Source organism: Gallus gallus, chromosome 3 (assembly GCF_016699485.2).
Source record: "Gallus gallus isolate bGalGal1 chromosome 3, bGalGal1.mat.broiler.GRCg7b, whole genome shotgun sequence".
Classification (NCBI taxonomy): Eukaryota; Metazoa; Chordata; class Aves; order Galliformes; family Phasianidae; genus Gallus; species Gallus gallus.
Window position 1 is genome coordinate 77,438,116 of NC_052534.1, and position 22,093 is coordinate 77,460,208.

General features: G+C 38.7%; 1 protein-coding gene across 1 annotated transcript in view; it reads left to right on the top strand.

Moving 5' to 3' along the window:
* The window catches only part of LOC101751895, a 19,254-nt gene extending 12,303 nt beyond the window's left edge, over positions 1 to 6,951 (top strand). Inside the window, exon 4 of the mRNA XM_046939587.1 lies at positions 4,828 to 6,951. Coding sequence (XP_046795543.1) covers positions 4,828 to 4,969 — 142 coding nt within the window. The 3' untranslated portion in view covers positions 4,970 to 6,951. The remainder of the gene's footprint in view (positions 1 to 4,827) is intronic.
* The last annotated feature ends 15,142 nt before the right edge of the window (positions 6,952 to 22,093 follow it).

A 22,093-nucleotide genomic window follows, 5' to 3' on the forward strand; every position in this document is an offset into this window, starting at 1 on the left:
TGCAAAAATCAAATTTAATTGCTTGATGATAAGCAAGCATTGCAAAATTGACACTGTCACTAAGGCTTAAATTACTAAAGATGTCAACAGGTTATGTAGGAATGAAGATTGTATTTTTAAGGTTGAAATTGACATTGGATGAGTAGTTCAGTGGGTTAAAACTATTGTGTTGTTAGACCATCTTGAGCAGATCGCCAAATTTGGAAGTGAGGCAATCAAAACATGGTAGGTAAAGAAACAACCCTATAACCCTATAATCAGTATGATATTGACTTAATCTACATGTTTTCCTTCACCTTTCATTTACAGCTAAAATGCCTTACACAGTGCAATGAAATAGCTACCCATGTTGATTTTAGCCCAAGTTACAGATACAAACTAGAGGAATAATGAATTTAACCAGTCTTGAACCCACTATCAATTGCCCCATCACAGCACCAGGCATAACAGCTAAGGGAAAATATATTCAGCCTTTTACATAGTAGGCTTTATACCTAATTAATAAGAAAGAACTAATAACAAAGACCTGCTTTTACATTTTATCAGCCTAAGCTCCATATAATACAAAGTCATCGAAGTGTATGCCAAGGAAAAATTCTCATTTGAGATATTTCTCTCACAGTGCATTGTTATCATAGCTGTCAGCGTTCCACTGCATTCTTTAGAAACAAAATGGCCCATGGGTTGCTATCATGGCAGTTTTAGCATCAAAGAATAAGTTTCTATATTATTTATTTAGCTACAGTGCGTCATTAAGCACAGTTCCCATGAGACATTAAAATAAGCAATCCAACGTTATCATAAAGTGGCTCTGAAAATAAATGGTGTGTACTGGACTTCATTGTAAAATGAAGATATCTATTCCCTGTGGTTGAGTGCTTTCTTACAGTTTAGTGAATTTCGTGTATCAGTATCACTGCAAAGGAAAACAAGGAGCAAGGTAAGAAAATAGCTGTGAATCCCTAATTAAGGATTCGATTCCAGAGATACCTGGATTAAAGTCCGAAAGTTCAGGTTTTGTGGTACTTTCTCCTTTATTATATTTAAGGACACTTCGATCATTAAACATTGTTGAAAATGGGAGTTTTAATCCAGATTTTTACATGAAATATGTAGAATCTGCCTCTCCATGATTTCAAGAGTTTTATGGGAAGACAGGATCCACATATCTTTTACAGTCTTTGCTATATATTTTTAACATTGAGACTAAATCTCCTACAGTAAACACACCTGAAATATTTTCATCCCGATTTCGCATGACGTTGTTTTACTTTTCTCTTGCTAGTAAAATGGACCTGATCAGGAGGAAATAAGTTCCAGTACTTAAGAGGTAATTGTTTACACAAATTCCTTTCCCCACTGTATAAGTTACAGAGAAAAGTGAAATGTCTTATGTGCTGTCACATTTCCTATCAAGCCATGTATCCAAATCTATCGCAAGAACACTGAATTTTGAACTTTCATATATGAGGGCTCAAAAAAATGTATTTGAAAGCTCCAACAGATTTACAGAAAGGAAAGGATTTCTTTCTTTCCATTTTTTTTTAACCAGTATTTCTCCTGATATTTTTGTATTTCTTTTACTTCCTTCTGTTTCACACTGTTCTCTGGAATTCCAGTACAAGATAATCATGTGTACCAAAGAAAATAGGAGTAAAATTGCACATGATACTGTAACTTTTTCAGATGTTACACTGTGAACTTTGAAAGGCCTATATAGATGTCAGAAATGTCCTAAAATCCAGCTGCTAACAAAAAAAGAAAATTAAATAGCAATCTTTATTTTATAGGTCAGTCCAGCCATCTTGTGATTATGGAGAATGTAAAAAATCCACATAAATGTCATTCATGTTTGACTTGTTCTTACATAAAAGAGTGATAGAGGAAGTAAATACAGGAATCTGCAAGATATTTGTACCTTAGGTTTTACCTAGTCAAAATGTCTCATCTCACCAATGCAAGCTAAGGCTTGACTTGTTCACAGATACACTGTCAGATCTTCATGCTACAACCACAGATGCACCATAGATGAAAACCAGACACTAATGAGTGTGCTCTGGGATTTTCATCAGCTGTTTTAACCATGTAAGTGCTTTACACAGTAACAATTCCTTTAGTTGTCTGTGTGAATAAGTATTTACAGTCAAAACTAGCTCTGTAAGTTTAGGTTTCAAAGGAGAACAGCATTGGTTTTGATCTGAATTCGGAACATCTTTGTATTCTTGCTATTTTTCTCACAGTAAAATACGATTTGAAACTACATACTTTTATAATAAAAGGAAGAAGCAAAATACCATATTTTAACCATTTTATTTTAATGTTAATGAACTAACTGGCTGTAATTCTGTTCATATCTGGCAGAGATGCCAGTGTTAGTAGAAAAAAGTACAAATAGATAAATTTCATCAGCACATTAAGCGCCTTTATGGGTTTCCCAAGTAAAACTATGGCTAGTGAAATGAGATACTGGATCAAGCCCTGAGTGCAGCGCAGCCTGGTCCAAGGGAGCCAGAGAAAACTAACAGGTCTGAGAGTCTGTGCCCAAGGATTTCAACAGGATTAGCAAAGGCTGTCAACGATTTACGGGCTGGTCCGGCCTGGTTCTGAGACTAGTGGGGCGGAGGGATTTCTTTGTAAAATCCGTGCCTCCGGAAAAGGGAACCAGGGACCCCCCACAAAAAGAATAATTAAAAAAAAAAACAGTGGCAACAATCTGAGGAGAAACAAACTAGTTTACTAAATATAGTATCGGAATGCACGATAACACACTATAATACAATATAATTCAATATAATTGTTACAAAAATCAAATACAATTGAGAGAAGGATTGTCCGAGAGATAAAGGCCTTACACTAATACTGAAACCTTGCGTGCAGTCGGGAGCAGCAGCGAGACGATCCGAAAGCGAGCACGATGAGACGAGAAGGCAGAGGACACAGGTCAGGTGACCTACAGGCCTTATATCTATTCCCCTGAGCAGGAATGATAACAATACTCTAACAGTCTTCTGGGGAATGTAGTTCTTCTCTTCCGGACAAGTACCCGGAACTAGAGCATTTGCTCTTTAACTCCCAGTACACTGCATGATGTTATGATGTGGAATACTGATAACCAAAAATCATAAAACCATAACAATGACAAAAAAGGAGGAGGAGGTAGGAAAATCCCTAGTAGAAAAAGGATTGCTGGTATTGGAAATCTTTGTCATGTTCTTTTGGGTAAGAGGCTGCAGGGTTCGATAAAGGTTGTGAAGAAGAGGTGTGAGGATGTAGCTCTGTGCACAGTCAACATCAAGTCTGTGCCAGAAGGGAAAGACCTGGACGACTGTTGCAAAGGGCAAGCAGAGAGTCAAGGAATCTGAGTGCTCAAAGGGTAAGAGAACACTCCAGCAGCCTGGTGCCTGGTTGTGACAGTAAAAAAGTTAAGAAGATAGCCAAATTCCCTCTTAATATACCAAGAACAAGTTTTACTAAATTACTTCTCCCTTTAGCTGTTTGCTTATCTACCTTGAAGGCTGCATTCTGCATTCTCAAGACCAGACATCTAGAAAAATAAATGATTTGTTTTCTCATGAAATTTTTCTGAAGTTAGATCATAAGCTTCCCTGGCAATTTAGCTCATGAAGATGATATATGAAGACTGATGTGTTACGTCCCTCTGACTGGAGAAGAGATCACATTACCTAGGGAAGAAATGGGAAAGGTTACCACTGGGACCTAAGTGACTCTAAGCTCCTGTGAGGTCTTCCATTTCTAAAAGTAGCCAGAGTTCAGCATGGAAGAAGAAGCAGAGAGAAAAAGTTTTTGAAGATTTCCTTTCTCAGAAAACCCTTTCTCTTAAATTCTCACAACATAAGCTAAATCCAACAGGAGTCTTCAAGAAGAAGTAGATTTGCAGGTAGTCACTGAGTTTATTATTATTATTATTATTATTATTATTATTATTATTATTATGAGCACCATTTTGAAGATCTGCAAAAATATGTAGTAAGTTTGATGGGAAAGATACTTACTGAGTGACTAGGCAATAAAATGGCAGGTAAAATTCAGCAGTGATAGGTACAAGAAAAAAACAATTTCCTTGATGGACTCCAAGTTGACTATTACCATTTTGATTTGAAATCATGCCCTATAGATAGACATTTCTATGAATATATCACCTTGATGAGCAGCTGTAATGCAGACAGAAGGTTAGGCATTATTAGGAAAGAATAGAGAAAGAAAAATTGTACTACGCCACAGTAAAACATAAATTAAAGAAGTCCCAGCATCTTGAATACCTTGTGTAGTCCTTTTCTCTCTCTAGGAAATGTCATAGTAAAAAATAGAATGGCAACAAAGAGGATGCAAAATATAAAAAAGTTTCCATGCAAGAGAATTGACTACTCATTCTGAAAAACAGCTGATCTAGAAGAACAAGATAAAGGTTTATAATATCCTGAGTGGCATGGAAATAAGAAATAGATAATAGGAAATTATTTTTCTCCATCTTTCCCTAAATGGGAGACATTCATACTAGCAGTTAACAGGTTCAAAATTAAGAGAAAGAAGTACTTTTGCAAGCATACACATTTAACCTGTGGATCTCATTGCTACATAATGTTGTAGATGCCAAAAGCTTGCATAAATTAGAAGTGGTCTGGACAAATTCATGTAAGCAAAAATCTGTTCCAGGTTTTTAATGTAAATGGACCGCCTCTAAATCAAATTCACCGCCTCTAACTCAGTTGGCTTCTGAGCCAGAATTCAGGAGAGTATACTGGGAAAAGTCACTACATTGTTTGATAGAAACCACTTGTGTTTCACTGTTTATTTGTTTTAACCTAGGTTGACTTCTATCAACAGCAGAAGAGGGACAGAGAACATGGTGGAAGATGTATATCAACTTATTTTAGTCACAAAAACACCTCACTTCGTGGAAATAGTAGAATTGAGACAGGTGATCTCAGTAACTTTTCTCAAAAAATGAAACAAGACCAGTGCTGGGAACTCTGGAAAGAGACCACATCACTTTTCTACGGATGGCACAGTATCTGATGAGGTTTTACGGATCTTGAAGATATAGTTCCAACAGAAGTTAACATTTGTTATATTTCTTTATTTGTGAAAAATTGCCTGTATTTCTTTACTGTATATTATGTCACGAACTCACGGGGAATTGCCTCCAGGCTGTTGGCTCTTTGCCTTCGGTCCTAAAAAAGTATAGTTCTTTGAGGGGTACACAATAGCATTTCAGTTCAACATCAGTGCTTATTTCTTCTGTGTTCTTTTGTTCACCTTTGTGAGCTGCAGGAAAAAGTCTCTGCTCTTCAAATATTTAATGTGCTCACTATTCACATTTGGAGACAGTGTTTGGGGATAAGTGGGTCCTTGGTCTGATCCCGTTCAGTTGTTCTAATGCTTCCACTTGTCTAAGTGCTTTCCTATGTGACAAAATCCAGAGACCTGAATTAAAGTATTTGCTCCTTGTGTGGTTCCACTCCAACTCAGAAAAATGTTGTGAGCTACCTAACGACTGGAGTGCATTTGGGTCAAGCTGCAGATGAAAGACTCCAGCCCACTTAAACCCTCTCCTAAGGAACTTGAACTTGAAGGAACACAAAAGTACTCTCTGTCCTCCCTGGCCTTAGAATACATTGCAAGCTTCAAGATCCAGTTCAGCTAGTCAAGTGCTCTTTTGAGACATGGAAGGTGTGAAAGACACCACGGAGCCATCAAGCCATACCAAGATGAGAAGGGTGATAAGCCCAGGGCTCTCAGTTACTTGGCAAATGTTGTAACCACTGAGATGCTAGTGGTTGCAGTTATCTTCTGCTTGTGATGATTAGCTGAAGTCCTCCATCATTTTCTATCTGTTAATAGTGAGAATTATGAAGTAAAGATTAGGGAAATAAAGATAAATAAATATACATGCCTCAGAGGAAGTTCCCTGAATGAGACTAATGTGCTGTTGCAGGGATTGCTGGTTATGTTACTATGAAGAGACCATAGTTTGTTTACTTGCCAGATGAGCTGAAGACCTGACGTACTTATGCTGCCTGTACCATAATCTGAATGTTTTTCCCATCCACTAAAAAGATACTGGAAAAAATCCTGGATATAGCAGTTACAGCCTCTGTGCTGAAGGAGTCAATGATAAAGCTATATTGTCCGTAATGGAAGCTAGAAATGATCCCATGTTTTGGTCTGTAAGGTTTATTATCACGTTGTCTTCCCTATTCATTGTGGTCAGAAGTCAAGCAACAACTTTTCTTCAAAGTTTGGAAGTTAAACTAAAATGCTTAGGGCTGCCAACAGAACACAATATATATGTGTGGTGCGTAATAAATATGGAATATATGAACAGTTCATATATAGATCTGACACTTCAGACATAAGTCTGCATAATTAGACTTTTTGAAAGTGTTTCTTTACATTTGCAGTGCTGCGCATTCTGCTGTTGATCCTGTTGAATCCAGTTGACAAAGCAATATCATTATCAAGTTAAAACAGTCAGCAAGTGGCTTAAACACCAGTAGCTGCTTCCACTGTAGCTGAGAAATGAAAAATATTGCTAATATAATCGAATGTACTGCTTAAAAAACTGCAAGTAAAATTACTGTGGTATTATTGACATTTAAATTGGAAATACAAAAGCTTGGCAATTGCAACCCATCCGTTTCAAATCAACAATTAATTACTTAATTCAGTCTTATGTAGTGTAGCGAAACAGTAGTCAGGACAGGATTCATACATGTACTTTAGAGAGTCAGTATTTCATGTGGTGGTTAACTTCAGAATCTCTTTTTCTATTGCAAAGACTCTCTGTCAAAAAAAAAAAAAGTGAGAATTAAAAATGACCTTTTTAAGCATTCCACAAATTAATTTTGATTGAGGTTTAAGGGAAAAGCACTGTAGGTTATTGGAAAATGAAGAGAAGGTGTTTAAATAACAAAGTTGAGAAATAAAATATCTAATGGCCTGTTCACTGAGTACGCACACAGTTAGGCCTTTCCAAAGCAGCCAAGGTGCGCACAGAAAACTGGGGAGAGTACAAAGCTCTTAAGTACAGTTTTCTGAATTCTCTGCTCAGTTTCGCCAGCAACTCAGTGTGTACCTGTGCCAGCCCACCTGACCTCTGCCACTCTACTCCTTTTTCCATAGCTTCTGGAAAAATAATGAATAATGAGGGCTTTTCTCTTATGTACCTTAAGGCAGGATCCGTGTCTTTAATGTTTTGCTTTCCCCTCCCCCCCCCCCCCTCTCAAAAAAATGCATCAGATATAGAACCATAGAACATCATCAAGAATATTAGCAGCCACCATAATAGAAATTAATTACAACACCTCCTTTGTGCAAAGCCCAGGGTGGGTAACATCAAACCATGACCTTGCCCTTAAGTATAACATGCACCTGCATATTCCGGCCTGCTGGTTACTTGGACTGCTGACTGCTATCCAGGATCAATTGCAGGAGGGATCCATCACAACTGTGGCATGGTGTGGGAATCTGCACCCTCAGTGAGCTAGGTCTGAGCTGCACCCCCTGGTATTGTTTTTACTGTTCTAAAACTACTTACATCATTGCTGCTACAAAATACATTACAATCCAGGTGCTGCTATGTTCTGAAGTGGTTTCGTAAGTAGTTTTACACTCATTTGTCAAATAAACGAACCTGACACATTCCTTAATACATTTGCTTTTCTTTTAACTTATCATAAATCAGTCCTCATCAGACAAAAGTAACTCTTCATGCTCTGCTAAACTTTAATCAAATATTATAATGAGTAATAGTGAAACTGTGTAGGATTTCAAATCACTGCAGATTATCAAGATCACATTGCAAAGGCTTTCTTTTCACATGCCCAAAGATTACACTTACAAAATATCTTCTTACTGGCTCTGCACTTTATCTTCCATCTGGATAACCAAAAGTAAACCACACATCCCTGTCCTACTTAAACTGGAAAGTATAAAGTGATCAGAGTGTACAAATACGATTACAGGACCAGAAATTTCAGAAAAGAAAGTTACCTACCAGAACTACCACAGGCACTTCATGTAGCACTTAGAACTGCCTTAGAGAAAGCTTTTCATATAATCATAGAATCACCAAGGTTGGGAAAGACCTCAGTGATTATCCAGTCCAACCATCCACCTACCACCAATGTTTCCCACTAACTAATGTCCCATAGTACAACATTCAAATGTTTATTGAACACCTCCAGGGATGGTAACCCCATCATCTCCCTGGGCAGCCTATTCCAGTTCTGGACCTTCAAAAAAGAGATTTTTCCTAACACGCAACCTGAATCTCCCCTGGCACAACTTGAGGCCACTCCCTCTAGTCCTATCACTAGTTAAGCAGGAGAAGAGGCCAACACCCACCTCACCATAACCTCCTTTCAGGCAGTTCTAGAGAGTTAAAAAATCTCCCCTAAGCCTCCTCTTCTGCAGATTAAACAATCCCAATGCCCAGTTGGCTTCACCCTTCCTGGACAGATCTGAGAAGCAACTGGTAAGTGCAGTATTGCTAGTCTCCCTTTGTTATTGGGTGCAAATAAATCAGGGGTTGCTAATAACACATTGCACTGGGAAAACATGATAGGAATATTCAAATAAAATGTGGGGTTGGGTAGTTAGGAGACAAGTGCCACCTCCTCAGAATGTTTACAGCCTCTTGCACGTCACTTCCTAAGAAATCACTTCCTAAGAAATAAGCACAGATACAGTGCTATATTCTACCCTAATAACTTCAGTGCCTTTTGGATGTTCTACCTTTACATTCCAGCTCCTCTCGCAAGTCTGGCTTTCCTTTCTCTATTACTTTGCAGAATTGAGAAATGCATGTCTGCAGCATGTGTACATCAGGGATTTTCAGAGAAAGAAGCTGAATGAGTTCAAATCCTTTTCAAGGGGTGAATTGCAAAACTTTTCTGCCAAGAAATGGCCTTTTTACAATTTGCTTTATGCTTACACAGAAAGCAAATACTCATATATCTACTGTTTACTGAAAGGCAAATTTTCTTGTGCTACTACCAAGTTACTGCTGCTGTTCCCCTCAAGCCTTTCTGCTTTCCTTAATGCATGCTAGCATACAACTGAGTGTGGATCAAAGTGCAGATTACTTCAGTAAGACAAAACTCAGCACAAAATACCTAATTTCAACTCAATTCAGCTGCTGCTGCACTTTATGAGCTGCCTCCCAAGCGGGGGGAGAACAGGGGGTGCTGGGGGGGCTGAGCTGCTCAGGTCTGTGTCATAGTACCATGAAACATGGTAGCAGGGAGTGCAGGCCACTTCATGTCCATCTCTATTACTGAAATATATGCAGTTGTATGAGTGCCTACCTACAGAGATAGATCACTTCTGGACACTGTCAGCAGGATGTAGTGTTTACTCCCTCTCTCAGGGCTGGAGAAGGGACAGGACTGGGTAGTCCTGTAGGAACAATTAAAAGGCTGTGGAGAACAAATTAATTCTCTCGAGAGCCACAAGAGTAGTGTAATGGGTGCTGGAATGAAAGCTGGGATTTTCTGGCCCTCCCTGGGAAAGGACTTTTGGATCCTGACTCCAGGGCTAAAAGAGGGGAGAGGAGAGGTTGCTCTTGGTCCTTACAGCTGGCCAGGAATGGCTCAGGCTTCCCCTCTTGCCTTCAGCTGGCTGAAGTGAGGCATGCCTTATGTATTAGGTAAGGGTGTGTGTGTGGGAGGGTGAAGGAGGAGGTGGAATATATTATTGTTTAAATAAAAGGTCACATTTAAAATTAATTTTCCTTTTTATTTATTTTTTTCACAACAAGATACATTAGAAAAATGTTTGAGAGCCAGTTAGGTGACAAAAACCTTTTCTTTTCCTGAAAAGCTTCCCCCTCCAAGAAACTCACAAGCTACAGGAACATGGTGATGTCCTTTCCTTTAAGGTGACAGGAGACAGCCATTCCAGTACAACATAGCACAGCTTAGAGAAGAAACACAGTAACTCCAGGCTGATTTCAGCTGATACATCAGAAATGACCAGAGCTACACTGACTTCAGTAAAATTAATGCAAGTTACACGAGAAGGCAACTTTTGGCTTATAAAACTTCTGTAGAATATTTGTGTACAGTCCCTCCTGGTACACTTTGAAACAAAGCAGAGCCAATTTGCACATTTGAAATTGTCATTCTTCCCTCGGTTCACTGATTAAGTTGCTATGCAAGTCCTTGTCTTCCAAGAAAAGATTTGTTCTTTGTTATTACTGTACTAACCCTATCTGTGAACCAATATTTTCGTTGTTTTTCCACACAGCTCACATGCCTCTATGTTCTTAATTCAAAAATAATTAAGGATTTATTAGCTATGTTTTTTTGTGTGTGCACTGGGGCAAATTCCGGGTTCATTATTGTTGATGGAAAAATAATGAAGTTAAAATGTGGTCTACATAATGTTAGATTATCTTAACTGGTAATTTATTTGTATTAATAATTTATTTGTTCTATTAAAGGTTTACACTGATATATGCACCTTATAATAATCTTAGCATAATTACTGGCAGAGCGGATGGGCCTGTAAACTGAGCTGACTTCAGGGTCATCCAGTTTAGCATGATTTCTCTCTCTTGCCAGATAAACACAGCAGGAAGAACAGATTAATTCCTTTATCTGGGATGCATCTTCTGACAGAAACAGAGAATAGATGGCCCCTCTTGGAGCAGATCTTTATCCGGAAACGTGCTAGACACAGATCTTAGTCCAGCAGCAAAGTATCCAAAGACTCTGATGGAAGAGAGCGGAAATTTCCACAGCTGGCAGGAAAGAGGTTGTAGTGAGCAGGAGGAAGGATCACTGCTGCCAGAAGTACTACAGTGGGCTGTGGCATTGTGTGGCTCAGGTAAATAAGGGGAAAGAAAGGTCGTATATAAAGGGAGATTTTTAAGTCCTTACTTCACGTAGAGACATTTATTTAAATCTACAGTTCCGTGGAATCTGGATCACCAACCCATGTAACAGAAATTATTTTGAGATATCAAATATTTTTAGGAAGTACAGGGGAGGCTCATCACTCTACAAACTGGTTCAAATCCCACCTATAGGTGTTAAGGAAAAGATCTATAGGTTACACCTATGCGACATGCTGCACCTGAACCCCATAAGAAATTCTAGACCTGTCACACACTGTTGAGGTGGTGCAAAGGGAATGGGGGCACTGAGAGCTACTGCAAAGCTGACGAGCTGCAGAGGTTAAGAGGTCTGCAACTGATAACAACTTTAGAACACAACTATACCTACCATGCTAGCACTACTATGATATTTCATATATGAATTATCAGAAAGAAATAATACAGAAATGTGAGATTTTCAGTTCTAGAGTGGAACCACAAGAGCATGTAGAGCATATATAATTCATTCACATTGTTTTTCATATGTAAAGCATGATACAGTTTCTTAAAAATACATTATAGTAGGTTCCATGAAAAAACAAGTGTGGCCAGAGAAAGCAAAATAGACAATGAAGCCATGGTTGAGAAAACACATTCATTTTTTTTTTTCTTTTAAACTTCAAAATTAAATTCTAGCTTAAAATATTTGATGATTATCAGATCAGGAAACCATTAACTTTCATTACAAAGCCATAAATGAACTTCAAAACTATTCTGGGTAACTGCTTTCTGCATTCAGATACATTAAAATTATGTGGCTTTTTAAACTCTAAACATGTCTTACTGCATATAACCCTTAGTAAGGAATGTGCACTTTGGTGCATACAAAAATATTGGTTGAGAGACAAAGAGGTCTGATATACTGCACATGCACCATTCATTAATTTTCCCTGACAATTTACATGCATAGCTGTTGGGTTATCCAAATATAAACTTGTACATACCCTGAGAGCTTGAAAGCTTCACACCCTTTTTAAATCCAGGCAACCTTTCTTCCCTGTCTAATTCCCATTAGGCCTCTCTACAGTGCTTGCCAGAAGGCTGAGGCTCGGCAGGTGTGGTCTTTCTGTTAATTTTCCCCAGCTGATGTTTAAATGGGAACCTCTTGCACACATGCAAATATAATATTCACCCAAATATTTGCAGGATTGTGACCTCAGTTTTAAAACACAGTGAGGTGGGGGCTACATCCTGACTCCAGATCACAGTCTTACATGCCACAAACCAATAAAAACAACAACAAAAACCCTGAACGGTCATCAAAATATTCCCTACAAAACCTGCTAAATCATTTAAAGGCATAGTTGTAGAAGGGCCATAGGCTTATTTCGTAGAACAGAAGAAATTCTTCATGCTCAGCACTTGTTATAATGGACACACTTTTATTTGACATATTATTTTGTAAGATGACTGGAGAAATGTGCAGCTACATGTTTCCAGAGAGGTGACATGAAGATTGTTCACTTCATCTTTACAAAGTACTAGGAAATTAAAAGTTATGTAAAGGCCCCGTGTTGCTGAAATGTGTGCCCTCATTGCAAATTTATATTGTCTGTTGCATTATGATTTGTAATTACAGTGATATTCTTATGACATGATTAAGTTTCTGACAGCTTATGTTTTTGGCCCAACCACAGAATGTTCTTCTGGCTATTACTCAGCATAGAAAAGGGTTTGGTGACAGCAACTACTTCATGCCATTTTAATTCTTCATAAGAGAAGTTGTTTAAGTACTTAAAATCAACATCTCACAATGTGGGGAAGTTACTATGGGAACTCTTGCACTGAAAGTAATCAATTTTTTTCATTCTTGTGATGAAGGGGAAAGAAAGATCTTTAGGTGTCTAATTTATGGGGCAAGATCTCTTACTTAGTGATGGAAAAACACTGTCTCATGTGATAAAGAATACTGGCTTTTCTCTTTAATGTAGGTTAATAGTACCACTTGTACCTCTTTTTGAATTTCACAAATCCAAATCCTCCACCTGGAGTCTGAATTACCAAAGATAAATACATACTAGATGTTGTACATCTACATTAATACTTTTTAGCAACTCAGATATCCCATGATTTCTGGCCATGTTTATTGTGCCGCATTAACTGGAATTGCTTTGGGCCCTGTATGCATTGCAAGAACTTTGTCCTTTATGTAGATGTGATCTCAAAACTATTTGTGTTCCATTTTTACATTTGTTTCTATTTTTACTAAGTTTTAAACAAATAAACCATGTTATGAGCTCCTCCTGCTTAAGCAGAATACAGTAGGGTCACTCTGTCACACTGGCTTTAAATGACTTCTTATTTCATAAATGCCTGAGCAATTGATTGTGGCAGAGATAAGTTGCTTATGTGCCCCAAAGTATAACTGTGCGCAATTAGTGCTTATCTCTTGCAATCCAGATTAGTGTTGGCCAGTCAACCATTAGAGCAGTTGTGGCAACAGGTTTTTGATTTGATCACAGACATTAGGCATATGAAATATGATAGTTTTTCTGGCTTTCAATGAGTCGGTAGCTCATGGTTTGTAGGTAATACTGATAATGCTAGTAGCCATAATTCAGGTACCACAAATCATGTGCAGCACTTTTTTGCCACAAGGACAGGTTCGTGAGAACTTTTCCAAGAACTGCAGAAAAGATGCATGATACGCAGGATGAGGAGAAAGTCTTATTCTTTCTAATTCATGAAGATATGTCCTTATGTCAGTGAGTCTGGTGGAAAAAAGGCTGATAATACATGTGCAGCTACAGAAGGGAGGTCAGGTGAAACGCAGTTCCAAAAGACTTCACAATATCTACTGAGGTAACAAAATGGTAGATTAAATATTTAATCCCAGTGTTACTCACATACATTGAACTGCTCTAATTTACTTAAGACTTCTCAGGAAAGTGGCTAGAGAGCCAACATAGCTCATTCGCTGAAAATTGGCACAGACTCTTACAAACAGTAAGAACAGTGAGAAGAGTTTCAGAAATTATTTGTATAAATAAATGGAAAACTAAAGACAAGATATCAATGTGACATAAAGTTAGGCGCAGTGCATCTGCCTCCTGGACACAATCTGCATTAGTGGTCATGTCAACTCCAAAGGCTCTCAGCATAGGTAAGAGGTAAGAATTATTTATCTTTTTTCATACTGCAAAAGTAGGGGTTATCCAAAATATTATCCAGCAAGAGCTGAAAACATACAACATTCTCAAACGAAACATTTTCAAACACTATGTTGTTAATTATGAAACACAACACACCAAGTATAAGCCAAAACATAGGGATTCAGAAAACAATCAGCCAAAATCCATGGCTATTAGTCTTAATATTCTGAGGGTAAACTCTGGCTTGGGAAGTCCCTGGTCCTTGTAATTTATTGCCCTGAACTGAGAGGGAATGCCAAGTAATGCTACATTTCTTAAAACCTTCCCTGGATTAACTGTCTACTGCTGTTAAAAACAGGATATTATGATAGTTGGTCCTTCAGTCTGACCAAGTACGAGAGTTTTCAGATTTTCATACCTGTACATTAAAAAACTGTTCGTAAGATTCTATTACCCATAAGTAATTTTGGATCAGTGTGATTAATACTGCCCAAATGATCATGGCACACCAAGACCTACATCTATGCAAAGCAAATCACAGGTGTTTTTGTGTGCTGTAGTGTCAGGATTCTGTGGTTGTAGACCTGACACAATGGCCTCAGCTAAGCAGAGCCCAGTGAGCACATCACAAATAGATGCTTTCTGTGCTCACATTCTGGTAGCAACAGAGTGATAGAGGATAATGTCAGTGTTTAATGTTGGCATGTAACAGCGTGAAAGCTTCAAGGGTCATCTTAAAGGGTCATCTGTGTTTCAACAGTGCTTCTGCTGTTTTCTTTCACCTAGCAGTGCTTTCCTTCTGAAGCCTGTTGCATGGGCTGTATGGAGGTGGAATTCACTGAAAATAAGTACTGTTCTGTTTTTAAGGGGTATTTAGAGACTTTGAGTAATTATGTATGGGAGATGCATAGCACGAACATTCCCTGAAGAGTTATGAAGGCACCAGGTAGGATAGGTTAACAAGTAGGGGTATGTAGCTTTTAGACATACTGTTTCCTTCTGCTCTGATTAAACCATTTTAGGACTGTTTGCTTGTTCGTTTATTTTTACATAAACAGTAATAAAAAGTTTCTTCTTGCTTCTTATAGATATAAATCAACAGAAAAGCTTGCAAACTTAAGAAAGAAAATCTGATTATTTGCCGGGTAAGACGTCTGATGCTACCTAGTGATGCAGTTATCAGTCATCTCTCTGTGTTTCCCATTGAGTTGTATTTCTCCCTAGAGCTAATTTATAGTACAAATTTACTTAATTTTTTTCCAGTGAAGTTTCCTGAAATAAATAAACTGTGCCCTTCAACTGTTCCCTGTGGTTAATTATGTTAACTGGGACAGCTATTCTTCAGACATTTTATAAAACACTGAAACTCTCATCTGAACTAGGCCACTAACTAATTGCTATGCACAGGCAACAACGCCACATTATTTCTGAAATCTTGTCATCATTGCCCTGTTACTGAACATCCACAGCAATGGTGAATTATCTTCTGCAGGACTACTTTAAATCAGGAAATCCCCTGCTTAAATAAATTATCTATTATTTCCTGTATTTGTAATGATAGAAAATAACGCTAAATGTTTTTACGAGTTAGGTTTCAGCAGAAATAGTCTGAATATTTTAAAAGAACATAAAGCTATTTGGAAAATACGATCAGTACTCAAAATGGCTGAGGTAGTTCTTCAAAATATTGTCTTAGAAATATTGCATCCTTTTGGATTTTTGGTGTGGTGAGTTACTGTTTTATGTGGAGGAATATAGATTGATTAATTGATGTTAGAAATCTGTTGGCTGTATTAAGGATTTAAGATATGCATAACCCCTGCATAAAAGCTATAGTATACAGACTTCTGATGGCCCATATATATAGAATAGCTCCTTAAGGGCAAGATGAACAGGTTTGGCAGTGAATAACTTCGTGAACTACTGACTACTATCTCCAGAATAACCATGAGGCTGAGAATGACATCAAAAATGACAGAAACGCTCCTCTTTATCCTCTGGTGAAGACAGAGCTTGAAATGATGATCTCTGAATACTACCTTTGAGCCCTTACTCAGTTGTTTTATTCCAGATGCTAAGCTTGGTAAGATTGTAGGTAATGCTATGATCTCTTACGTTTTGTACTCATGCTGAAGTTGTCAAGGCCTTATGTAACTATTAACAAACCAGGCATCATTGAGAGCGATGCTCATAGAATGATAGGATTGTTTGAGTTGGAAGGGACCTTTAGAGGCCATCTAGTCCAACACCTTGTGATTTCCTTGTATCTGGTCTACAGATTCTTGTTAAAGCAGTATGCCACTCTTTGCACTGGAAGGCAGTAGTTTTTTTATCTCAAAAACTTTTGCCTCTTTCTTCTTCTCTGCAGATTTAGGTGATTTTTATCTTTCAATTGGGTTTGGCAAAATTATTTATATATAAAAAACTAAGCGCGGCTGGAATATTGTGCACTAAACCTCCAGTGCTTTGGCAAGTGAACTGCATGTAATAGACCCCACACAGCTTCCCATGCATAAGGAAGGGTTGCTGATGAACTGAGGATTATGCTTGAGCCCATGCCAACATTTTTGTGAGAAGATTTGTTTTTAACATTGCTAATGATTTGGAAAACAAAATGGACTTTGTGGGACAATCTCCAAAATACTTATGGTAATTAGCACGTGTGGAGAAGAAATCTTTAACAGGCTCACAAAACCATCTGTCCTTGCACAGGAGTGGAAGTAGTTAAGAAATTTCTAAGCATGCTTTGTCAGTTGCTAAACCATTAAAATTACTATGCCAGACATAACGATGGTGAAAATGAAAGCGAATGGAAACAAACATCAGAAATGCACTCACTAAAACTATTCCAAGATAATCCCAAAGGTGTCAAAGTTATTTAGAGTTATGCCCATAATTGACAAAGCTGAAAGAATTCATCACATTTTTATAAACAGTGGCTGGAGACTCACAAAGTTCCTACTCTTATTGCTGGAACATACATTTGATACAGCAATTTAAGTAAAAATGCTGTTTGGGGCCTTTTTCTAAATCCTATTATTCCTAGCAAGACAGTGAACTCCCAGTACTAAGATACAAATCATACAATAATGTCATAGCAATTTTATTTTGGCATTGAATAATCCTCAGTTCCAAATCCATTGTTAACACAGCTAAAACAAAGCCAAGAAAATTTTGTTCTGAGACACTTAACATAACAGTCAAAAATGTTAGTTCTAGTAATCTGAAATATTCTTCCATATTATCTTTAAAATATTTGAGATGGAAATGTGTGCACACTTTGTAAAACGATGTAAAGAACACAATGAAGGCATTTTCATTAGTGATGAAAAGATACTACTAACAAGATTTCACATCTTTCAAATAAGCAGGCTTGGTATTCTAGAAATAGCTGACATTCCTCATCACCAGCCAATTCAGGAAATTAATTCAAAAAGGATATTTCAAAGAAGATTTGCTTCAAACTTTTTTGAATAGTTTGAAGAGAAGGTACGTGATTTTCCACTGCTTGATGTAGGTCATTTAAGCTACTCCAGAGTGTCTGTATAATCAGAATAGAAGCATTTTGTATCAACTTTGAAAATATATTTTCATTCACGTTACACCTGTTCATCTGTGAAGGATGTGGCCCACAAGTCAAAACATCATTCACTTCTCACTCTGCCATAAGCAAACTGTGCAGCAGAAATAAATGGTTCTATAGGCATGCAATTGCCCCATGTGTCCTTCTCCCTCCTCTGCAGCCTACTGATGGAAGTAGCTATCTTTGTGTACTAAGTGGAAATTCTCTCACGGTGCTTCAACACATCTGTCAACATGTGCTGGACAAGTGTGGCTTTTTTTCCTGCAAAGCCTGGACTATGCAATATCATCTAATTAAAAGTACAACAGGCATGTTTACGGTCTGTTATACTTAAATATTTTTAGGTATATTTGTATTACACTGGCACAATATTTATTTCCATGTATCTAACATCAGCTTCCAAAACTGCAGAGACATAAGATATTTATCACCAACTGTTGAAATTAAGCAGTTTAACTAGATTTAAGGCATGTAGGATAAAATTATTGCAAGTAAAGACTGAAGTGCTACAAAAACTGTTCTTTTGGATATAGAGCCCATTGGCCAAGCAGATATATGTCAAAGTAGAAAAAGAGCCAGAAATGAAGGAGCAAAATCACTGAAACTTGAGTTCATGAGGAGCGAAGGCCTTTAGCTGCTATGATGAAATCCTTGCAGATATGCCAGTGTGTTCAGAGAATTTGTCTTTCTCTGCATTGTGCAACTCATAAAATCACAGAAAAGTCTGGATTGGAAAGGACAGCTGAAGGTCCTCCAGTTCAATACAAGCCTAATCTTAATTTGAGACTATGTCACTCTGGGCTTTGTCTCAAGTGTTAAAAATCTTCAGGGATGGAAATTCCTTGACTGCTATGCAGCACGCTTCAACACTCACCATTCTTCTGGTTGAAAATTTTGTCCTTAGGGCCAATTGGATGTTTTCTATGTTCAACTTGCTTCTCCCCCCTGTTGTCATCACATGCCCTATCTCTGAGGAGATCCTGGCTCTTCTTCCTGGGCAACTGTCCAGAGTGTCAGAGCACAGTGAGGGACAGTGTCTCCCTTGGAACCTGAGGGGCTCCCCATGTGAGCTGACATGGGAGGATCTCACTGGTGAAGGCTCACCCTACCATCCACAGTGAAAGAGCAGGTCAGGTTAGGGGCAGCTGGGGACAGCCTGTTGGCCAGGTCCACTGTGGTGATGAGGTGAGGTCACGCTGGGAACAGGAATGAGGGTCAGGCCGAGTGAGGGTAGGCAGGGTCAGGTAAAGCTCATGATTGCTGAGTGACATAGTGATGAGGCCAGGCTGAGAGCACACTGAGATCATCATACTGGTTACTTTCAACATGCCACATGTTAGGTCAATAGGGCCCACGGCCAGACACAGGTGTAGCCGTGCCAGAGCTGGGCACAGACAGGAACTGATGGAACTAGGGAGCTTGATGTGGGGTTCTGGGCTGTGGGCTGGGTGGGGAGAGCCCTGAGGAAATTGGGAGGAACACCAAGTCCTTCAGGGTGCTGGCACTTCAGACATTCCAAAACTACCATTAGATGCCTCATTAAGCTTGAAGACTGCATTACTTACTTTAAAGGAAAAAACAGCAGCAAAAATCCAACTTCATCTTACAACAGTTTTCTATTACCAAAAATTATCCAGTATAAAATTAAACAATAATGTTGCACTGCTTGTGCTGTTTAGTTTTTTATTCTCCTTCACCTTAGCTAACTAAAAATACACTTCCCAATGACTAAAAAGAGAATTTCCCTTTCAAACTACCAAGTACAATTCTGGCTTGCCACTGCTGTTGTAAAATGTTTACATAATAGAAATGTTACAAATGTTTCAGTTCTATTTTTAAATCATTAAACAATTCCCATTTTAAAGCTAACCTTGTGTTTCTGCCAAATTTGACATGATACTGCCAACTCATTCAGACTTCTCCCCTGGAGGAAAGGACATGGGGTTACATCGGACCACAGCTGAACATGAGTTGATGGTGTTGCACTATTGCAAAAAAAGCAAACATTTTACTGAGAAGAATAAACAGAATAACCACTGGTAAAACAAGTGAAGTAAACCTCTCTTGTTGGTTTTGGTGAGGTTTCGGCTGGCATAATGGGGCCTATAGTGAGCCTGCAACAGCGTTTCAGGATTGTGATTAGGATGGTAAGGCAGAAAACATCACTTGGGAGGAACATGAGAGGCTTGAGGGTCTGGGTAAGAGACATGATAGAACTCAAGGAGAGAAATCTTCTAAAACATTACTTTCCTTTAAAGAGGAAGAACCTTTTCTACATCAGTTGGTAACAGACCGACTAAAGATCTTGATTTGGGCAACTCTGATATGAAACACAAGTAAAGACCTAAAAATAAATAAATAAATAAATAAGTGTTTAATATGATGCTTTCATCAGGATGTAGGATTTCCCCTTCTCTTCTTCTAAACTGGTAGTACTGGAAGCTGACTTTTCCCCAGTGCAGTATCACTGGAGATCCCAGAGTCTGCTGTAGTTCAAGCAATGGTTTGACAAGTTCCAAATCCTCTGATCTGTTGCAGCCCAACACAAGGCCTCATTAATAATCACTTCAGCAACAGGGAAATCTTTCCTTTCCCATGTGTTCCCCTCACTGTTGGATTGCCAAAGCAGGTTGTGAGGTCTCATTTCTTGCAGCTATCTCACAGCAGGTTGAGACACGAAGGCAAATGGGAAGATGTCCAATGCTCCTTCTAACAGTCACTTTTTCTAGGACCATTTCACGTAGAGGACTTCCCATATATCTATAATACAACTGGGGAGATTTGACAGACAAAGATTCATTAAACAATTGAATGAAGAAGCAGGAGAGGAGATTGGAGGGTCTTCAAGGATAAGTACTTCAGAAAAATCTTGAGCAGGAGTTCTAACACTGTGTTGTATGAACCATTTGGAAAGAAGAAAGGGGTACCTGCCAGAACAGCAAGGCCACTGTATGACCCTTACTGATTTATTTGAATGTGGGTTAACTCCTTCAAAAATACCATTATCATATACTTAGCTACAGCAAAAACAAATAAATAATAAAAAAAAATTACAAATCCGCCAGTTAAAAAGATTTTGTTAACTTTATTGTACAGTGCAGTGTTCTGTAATAAAAACCTCTCGCCGCAGATGTAACTGTTGAGTATTATTCCTCTGTTGTTCAAATATTGGATGCAGTCAGTATTAAAAGTCAGGGACACATTATCACAGGAGATGGGTATGATTTTGTTTTTATTAGTGTTTGAACACGATGAACAGAAATAATAATTTGGGGAAGGCAGGAGAAAATCTGTACAGCAAATACTGCAGTAAATTGCTTCTGAAGTCTGGTTATGTAAGGGATTATATGGCCACATTGACTTTCACCTGAATTAGCTGTTACATTGCATACCTTTAATAGCAGGAGCAAGGTGAGTCAGGACAAGTTCTTAACAGGGGTCAAATGTCACAGCTGTTACAGTGATTCCTGGTGTAAACTAGAGAGCTTTTTTTAATTTTATTTTTAAATAGATAGTGTTGCAACACTGAGATAACAGTTACATCAGCTCACCTTGCTCTCTCTCTGGGACAAAAGTACCACGTTTGTTACCATTCTATCTGAATGGTTTCAGCCTACCTGAGAAGAAATGGAAAGAAAAAAAGGAAGTTTCCATGTTGCTTTTTATTTTTATCACGACCAAAGGAGGCCGGCAGCATGAGCCTGATGTCCCTGATACACCTATTTAAGGTAAAATTCAGGACTCAGGCAGGAATTGAGCTATCCGGACAAGCCTCAGGAAGGCTGGATTCTTAGTCACAGAGGTTCAGGTCTGAAATTTGTTCAAAACCTGTTATTAATACCACTCTTCACAGTGCTTCCTGAGGCGGCGGAGGCTGGGAGAGGTTTATTTACTGAGCTCGCTGCCGACTAGCTAATCAAGTTTCAAGAAGCATAAGGTGGAACCCTTCCAACTTCCCTTTGTTAATTAACCCCAAGTGAAATTTTTGGAGCTACTTAACAGGAAATTTGGAAAAGGTCAGGTTCTGGGAGAGCCTCTTTAATAAAAGATGAGGTAGCAGAGTGGATACAAGGCCTTCAGACTGAATGCAAGGAGATAAGTTTAAAATAGTTTCTACATTCTCATCTTTGTTGCTGCTTGACGTTGCAACATCGGAGTCACAGCAAAACCCTCAATCCTTGAGTAGTTTTCCAGTCATTAATTTGAAGCTGTGTACTTCCTCTAGCACAGCCGCAGCATCCACATAGCACACAAACAATTTTAGGACACGTGGCAAACAAATCCAACAGACAGCGGCCCAAACCGAACCAACACCTGCCCTGGACTGCTCTCCTCTGCCCTCCATCCCTCCTAGCCGTAGCCCTGCTGCTCCTCCCCTCCCTGAAGCTGATAGCTGCTCGTGCTGAGCACTGCACCGAGCCGTGCAGCCGATCCCCTCCAGAGAAGGGTAGATTTCACCGGCGTTTAATAATAACATAATGAAAGCGGAACTCGGTTCCTGGGAGGGCAGGCAGCCCC